Source organism: Crocuta crocuta, unplaced genomic scaffold (assembly GCF_008692635.1).
Source record: "Crocuta crocuta isolate KB4526 unplaced genomic scaffold, BGI_CrCroc_1.0 scaffold253, whole genome shotgun sequence".
In the NCBI taxonomy this organism is placed as follows: domain Eukaryota; kingdom Metazoa; phylum Chordata; class Mammalia; order Carnivora; family Hyaenidae; genus Crocuta; species Crocuta crocuta.
In genome coordinates, this window is record NW_027529451.1 from 4560313 (window position 1) to 4567144 (window position 6832).

The 6832-nt window shown below is 49.9% G+C and overlaps 1 protein-coding gene across 1 annotated transcript in view; it reads right to left on the reverse strand.

The window, feature by feature from the left end:
* Positions 1-1388: 1388 nt before the first annotated feature.
* The window catches only part of EOMES (eomesodermin), a 6849-nt gene continuing 1405 nt past the window's right edge, over positions 1389-6832 (reverse strand). Inside the window, 6 exon segments of the mRNA XM_077760701.1 lie at positions 1389-3222; positions 3973-4034; positions 4120-4278; positions 4711-4832; positions 5490-5644; positions 6669-6832. The exon segment at positions 6669-6832 is cut by the window's right edge and continues 46 nt beyond it. Of these exon segments, the coding sequence (XP_077616827.1) occupies positions 2484-3222; positions 3973-4034; positions 4120-4278; positions 4711-4832; positions 5490-5644; positions 6669-6832 (1401 nt within the window). The 3' untranslated portion in view covers positions 1389-2483.

Sequence of the window (6832 nt, forward strand, 5' to 3'; positions counted from 1 at the left end):
TGAGGTCATCCCAGGAGGATTAATTAGATACATCTCTTCACAATTTGGTGTCTGACACTCCATCTTAGGAATGCCTTATCACAAGGTGTTAATTGGGGCCACTCAGCCACTTACGTTTCTATTAAACACTGTGAGGGACTTTTCACAAGTACCAGGTCCTTTTTACTGTACGGTGCAAAAATATACAGGACTCGAAATAGACCGGGGCCAGAGTCGGCGTTATCCTGGCGGTGATGAGCATTTTCTGTCTTTCTACANTAAAACAGATTTCAAGCTTGCTTTTCTAGCGTCGTAAAACTCCGGGTGGCTTTGGCGAAAGCGTTTTGAACAAGCCCCATCGTCGACGCGGGGCTGTGGAGTCCGGGTCCCCAAGGCCCCGGGCGGCGCGGGAAGAACTCAGGCCCACGAAGGGTGCAGGGAATGGTAAAGTGGGGGGAGGCTTCTGGCGGCCTTAATTGGGCGCGGAAGGGGAGGAGGTCCCGGCTGATTGCTCGCCTCCCAGCGTCTAATCCTCTTAGCAGCTGCATTTCCGCGCCACGCAGTTTAGCAAAATGACCCTCCCGGCCAGACCTTTACCCCGGGAGGGTCAGGAAGGGGCTGGAAAGGTTTGCAAGCTGGGCCAGAAGCCGTCTGCTGATAATCCTGGCGGGACGTCTGGCGGGGGGACAAAGAGCCCTCCGCCCCACTCCGGGGTGGACCTTTTTCGCGGGCCCAAGGCTCAGCCAGGGGATGGGGTGGTCTTCGCCCTCCTGGGGAACGAGAGGCCAAGAATCGGAGCTAAACCCTGGGCGCAGGGCTCCCAGGCCGCTGTTGAGAGAGAGGCGCTGCACGGGACCCNCCGCAGGTTGGAGCTGAAGCGGGGCTGTGGGCGGCCCGCTTCCCGCCGCGCTTCGGGGACCAGTAACTCGTGGGCGCTCAAGGGGCCGTGGGGGTTCCCGGGGAGCACACGTGGGTCCAGGGAGGGGTGGCCCCAAGAAAACCTAGGAAAAGGCCTTGAGAACGAAGTGATCGCTCACTGGCCTGGGAATCCAAGGGCTGGGGGCTGAGGCTTTCCAGGCCGGGGCCTAGCATAGGCAATCCAGCGTCTCTACACCTCCCCTCTTCCCCACCCCCACGGGCCCAATACCCATTGTCCAGACTTCCCAGTGGGGTGAGGAAATCACCCCATTCATCTTCAAGAAAAAAAAAAGAAGATAAACAAAAGCAACCCCACCCCCTCATGACTACTGTGTCCACTTACAGATTCTAGAACCTTGGGGGGAGGGGCGGCAGGGGACAGTGTCCATGCTGGAGAAGAGTGGAGGAGGAAGCATTAAAATAAGGTCTTGGAAGCAAAAAGGAAAACTCGTCGTACAGAAGACAGAGCTATGCCCGTTCCCTTAATGAACCACATTTATTAAAAATGACTAAGACTGTACATAAAAACCCAAGATCTCTAAAAAGCCTATAGGAGCTGTGGCGTCAGGGTTTAGCTTCTTCACATTACTGAGTTGGGGAGTGGGGATGGCAAGAGGGTGAAATAGTTTTCCTTGGACACATTTCAAGTTAGTACAGAGTAGCTGAATACATTCTTAACTATCTAAGAAGTAAACAGAATATTCCCAAATGTCAGGCATGATGAGAGAACCAATCCTCCTGCCCATGCGACTGTCAGGTGATCTGGAAATTCTGTACAAAGCCAAAGCACCAATTTTACATAATCTCAGACACGTACGTAGACTATTTGTACAATATATCCCACGTATTCTACGGTCAATCTAAGCACACACGGAACTGTACACTTTAAAATTCTCTTTTTTTTCCTTTGTGGCGACTCCCTCATGCCTGCCCTCTCCTGAGTCCTACTGGCCACTCGGGCACACAGCAGAGGCCTGGCAAGTGAGGCGATCCCGAACTAAGGGCAAACATGGCTTGTTTCCAAAGCCCAGGAGGAATCCAAGTTAGGTAAAACCAGCACCTTCACGGAAGTTTTTCTCATCTCCCAGGCCTAGCATCTTTTGTCCCCAGCAGAAAGTAACAGCAAAAGGTCCCCCCGTTGAAGCTTAAGGCCCAGCCCTTTTCTTCCAGAAGCAAAACATCTTACCGCTCTGGGATTCTCTTTGCGTACAGATTTACAAATAGAAATGAGAACCAAAGCTTGCCAGCTCATTGGATAGCGCTCAGCACTCAGTCTTCATAGCCCGATTCTCTGAATGGTTAGTGCCTCCAATAAATAAATCCAGAACCTCGGATAACCTTGGAATTTTAAAACACTTTAAAGTCCTTCGTTAATTTTATTTAACAAAAAATTGCCAGGCTTGTTTCAGTTACCCGCAGCAATCAAAAAGCTTTGGCACCTTCTTTTAGAGGATTGCACAAAACAGGATGCATCAAGGTGGAATGCAAATGTCTTTTTGGCAAACCTAGGCAAAGAAGACAACAAAAGACACCACCAAGTCCATCTGCAAAAAGTTAGCTCATTTTTACGAAGTTAAGATAACTCTTTAGGGAGTTGTGTAAAAGGCATAATACCCCCCCATGCCTTTTGAGGTGTCTTTACTGTACTCTTCGGCGTTAATGTCCTCACACTTGATGGAGGGAGAATTTTCATTACTCGAGGTGCTAGGAGACAGCCGCCTTCGCTTACAAGCACTGGTGTATACCCCAGAATCATTGGAATCGAGAGACTTGATGGAAGGGGGCGTCTCTATCCAAGAAGAGCTAATTTCTTCTTTGACTTTCTCCTTGGAGAGCTGATCTTCAGAGAACACAGGGGGACTTGTTCTGGAGGTCCATGGGAGTCCGGTGGCCATCTTCCTCTGGTAAGAGCCTCGACCTCCCCACCCAGCCATGGCAGGGAAGGTTGGGTCAGGGTAATACCCCAAGGCGTGGGACGTCTGGAGGGGCAAGGATTTAATACCATACGGGAGCAAGGTGCTGGAAGTATATTCAGACTCATAGGAACCGATGTCTAGTTTGTTGGTCCCAGGTTGCTGGACAGGCGTGACAAGCCACCGCTGGGGAGGGTTGGCCACCTCTTCGCTCTGTTGGGGTGAAAGGAGGCCGTTGGTCTGTGGCACGGTTCTCTCGCCATTATAATATCGGGCTTGAGGTAAAGTGTTGACAAAGGGCTCCGGGAAGAAGGACTGAACGCCGTACCGACCTCCAGGGACAATCTGATGGGATCTAGGAGAATCCGTGGGAGATGGAGTTAACCTGTCATTTTCTGAAGCGGTGTACATGCTACAATATAAAGAGAAACACTTAAAAAAAAAAAAACCCTAATGTTGCCCCAAATAACCACCTCCCAGAAGTCAAAAAGGCTCACTTAGTGGGCTGTACTGGGAGCGCTGGTCTGCTGGAGTGGAGGGACAGAGGTAGGAGTTCATTGGTCCATTTCAGCTGGACTCTCGGCTCATGGGAGAAAAGTTTCCTCCCAAACATTTAAGGATTTGAACTATAGAGAATCCACCTTTGTATGGGCTAGAACTTAAAGAACTGCAACTCTCCTTTGTCAATGTCAGGGGTGGGGTGCTGGCTGCCTCGGTGTTAGAAATCTCAAATTTAAAAGGTATTGTGGGGCCTTGCTGTTTAATGTGAAAATTACATCCTCTTAGTTTTCGGGTTTTCTTATGTAAAAAAAAAATAATAATAATAAAAGAAGGGGAGTAATAATACCTGTTCCGTAGAGGATAAAAAAAAAGTTGGCTCACATGAAAAGGAAATGCAGATTATGAAAATTTCAAATCTCCACTCAAATGTTAAAAGAAAAAAGCTCCTCGTTTTTCAGCCCTTAGCATTTCTTTAGAAATTAACAAAACCCTTCTGTGAAAATTCTAGAGCAAGATTAGCCAAGGGGAAAATATGCAGAAATAAAAATAGATAAAAAATCCCAAAGATGAAGGCCCTTCCTAGGATTTTCTCTGAAGGTGTCTAGTTATGTATGTCCTGTTCAAAGATGACCATGCAAATGTGAATAAAAGCTGCACTTACGAATCATAGTTGTCCCTGAAGCCTTTTGCAAAGGGGTTATGATCAATCTTTAGTTGAGTTATCTAGACAGGGGAGAAAAATAGTTGTTGAGTGCTTTATAACACTGGACCTGGCTGCAGAGCTTCTTGGGACATTGGGGACACTCACATCAGTGTTTTGGTAGGCAGTCACTGCAATAAACTGCGTTTCCGAGAAGGTAAAGGTCTGAGTCTTTGAGGGCTCATTCAAGTCCTCCACGCCGTCCTCGGTAACTTCAACAATGTGCAGCCGGGGTTGGTACTTGTGTAAAGACTGTAAGACTATCATCTGGAAATGGTACAGATCCATAAAGTCTCTTAGAGCCTCCGCCAAAGTAAATCTTGACAAACTACACATTTTGCAATGGGGCTCCCACTTGCTTCCCACCAACGCTACATTTTTCTATTGTCACTTTTCAGATCTTATATCCTTGCTGCTTTTGAAACTTAAAACACAGCCGCGTGTGCGTTTTTGATAAACACTCTTTCCTCTTAGTTTACGAAGTCCCCAAAAGCTTTTAGCATTTCTTTTCCTAACAGCCAATTCACTGTTACTGAAATCTAGTGAAAATGAGAAAGGTCAAAAGAAAAAAAAAAAAAGGTTAGAAGTAGGCGAGCAAACGGCGAACAATGCACATCTGACAAATACAGTGAAAAACATGGAAACTCGTTAGAAAAGTGAACTACCACCAGTAGACACCCCGTCATCTGTTCACTCTACCTGGGTGCTGTTGTTATTTGCGCCTTTGTTATTGGTGAGTTTTAATTTCCCAAAAGAAATCTCCTGTCTCATCCAGTGGGAACCAGTATTAGGAGACTCGGGGTGAACATACATTTTGTTGCCTAAGAGAAAACGAAACAAAACACAAAACCCAAGCATACAGGGCTGATTACCAGTGGACAAAAGGGAGGGGTGTCGTTACCTCAGGGCAAGATTTAAGAGCTCCTCTTCAAGCCTGAGCTTTCTCAGTTGCTAGCTCCCAGGCTAGACTCCACCGTCAGCCTTCCCAGGGGCCCTGGGCCTCCAGCCTTCCCTGGACTAGGCAGTCATCTTAATGCTAGCTCAAAATATACACATGGAGCCACCAAAAGGTGTCTCTGGAAGGTCATTTGGGGGCCTTCTAAAGCTGGAAGGGCAGTGCCTGATGGAAAGTGGCTGGGTTTTCATAGGTGGACTCGACCTTGGCAGGGCTTCCTCAAGTGACGAAGACTGGAGTGCTTGGACTTAGTAGGAATTGGTAGGGGGGCGGCCCGCAGGAGTAAGATCATGGTAAAAGTACCAAAGTTTATACTGGTAGGCAAGAAACCTTGCTTGGCAATTCTCTCTCTCTCTCTCTCTCTCTCTCTCCTCTCTGGATTTAAACAATCAATATTAAGAAACTCACACTGACACCTCTAGGCCCCAGACCAGGGGCAAGCACTCGATTTAAATGTGAGTTGTCTGAGTCTAGGGTTCCCCGCTGGCCCGCTCCTCCCTGCCTGGGCCTCCTCTCTGCTCACCCTGCATGTTATTGTCCGCTTTGCCGCAGGTCACCCACTTGCCCCCCTGGAATCGCCAGTGATTGGGGTCCGCCAGTACCACCTCTACAAACACGTTGTAGTGGGCAGTGGGATTGAGTCCATTTATGTTGAAGCTCAAGAAAGGAAACATGCGCCTGTGCAAGGGAAGAGAACCAGGAAAAGCAGTTTAACTCCGGGCTCCGCAGAGCAGGCCCATTCTAGGCCAGGTTTGCAAGGACCTGGGGGGTAGGGAGGTCGGCGCAGGGCATTTAGAAGTCCACAGCAAGAACAGAATACCGCCACATAAAGTGGCCCTTACTCTGCAAAATATTTCTGAGTCGCCGACTCTTGGAACATCTCTTTTCTGACACAATTTACCCCAAAGTCGGTATTTCCTAATTTCCCTCTCCCCACTCAGGTCCTTAGTGTTTCTTCCAGGATGTGAAACGTCTCTCACTTTTCTACGTACAAGTACCAGAGAACAACAGTCAGTTGCTCTTGTTAAAAATTTTCAGTTCTACTCGTTAAAAATGTTCAGTTCTACTCGTCAGGCTAAAAGTTCCCCCTTGAGCGCCCCTCTCCCAGCACCCACGCCTCACTTTCCCCGTCAGTCCCCACTATTAGCCCTTGGACGTGCATCAGAACTTTCTCACGCCCGGAACCCCATCAGGTCTGGCTCCAGGGCCCGCCTAACCAACCACCCCAGGGCCAACCCACACCCTCCAACGCCCAAATCCCCCGGGCGCCCCACGGAGCCCCTGGCGCCTGAACCTGCGGGAGCCACCTCCCGCGCTCAGGAAGCCTACCCCTGAGCCCCTTCCCCGTCCGCGGCTCTTCGCGCGTATGCAGGGAACCGCTCGGCATGCCGAGCGGGAGGATCTAGTAAATCCAGCTTTGTGGACAAGCCCCAATTTCCATTTCCGCCTCCTTCTCGGCAGTCCAGGTGAGGGTGGCCGGAGGCGAGATGGGGAAACAGGTGTAACGTTAGCACCGCGCACAAACCGGTGCGCGCAGACCCGCAGGGACACCGGATTGGAGACGCGCGCGGAAAAACACTCTCCAAGCAAAGCGCGGAACGGCTGGGCACAGCTCTCTCACGCCAAGCTTTCCCCAAAACCACACAGTCACTCAATTGTCATTCACTTCGGGTGAGGGGGGGGGGCTCCGCGCTGCGCTCACCTGCCCTGTTTCGTAATGATCATCTCGGTTTGGTGGCGGTGGAATTTGAGCCACAGAGGCCGGTTGCACAGGTAGACGTGGGCACGGAAGCCGGAACCAGGAACCCCCAACCCCAATCCTCCGCAGGAACCCGCGGCTGCGGCCCCAGGGTACGGCCCGTAGAG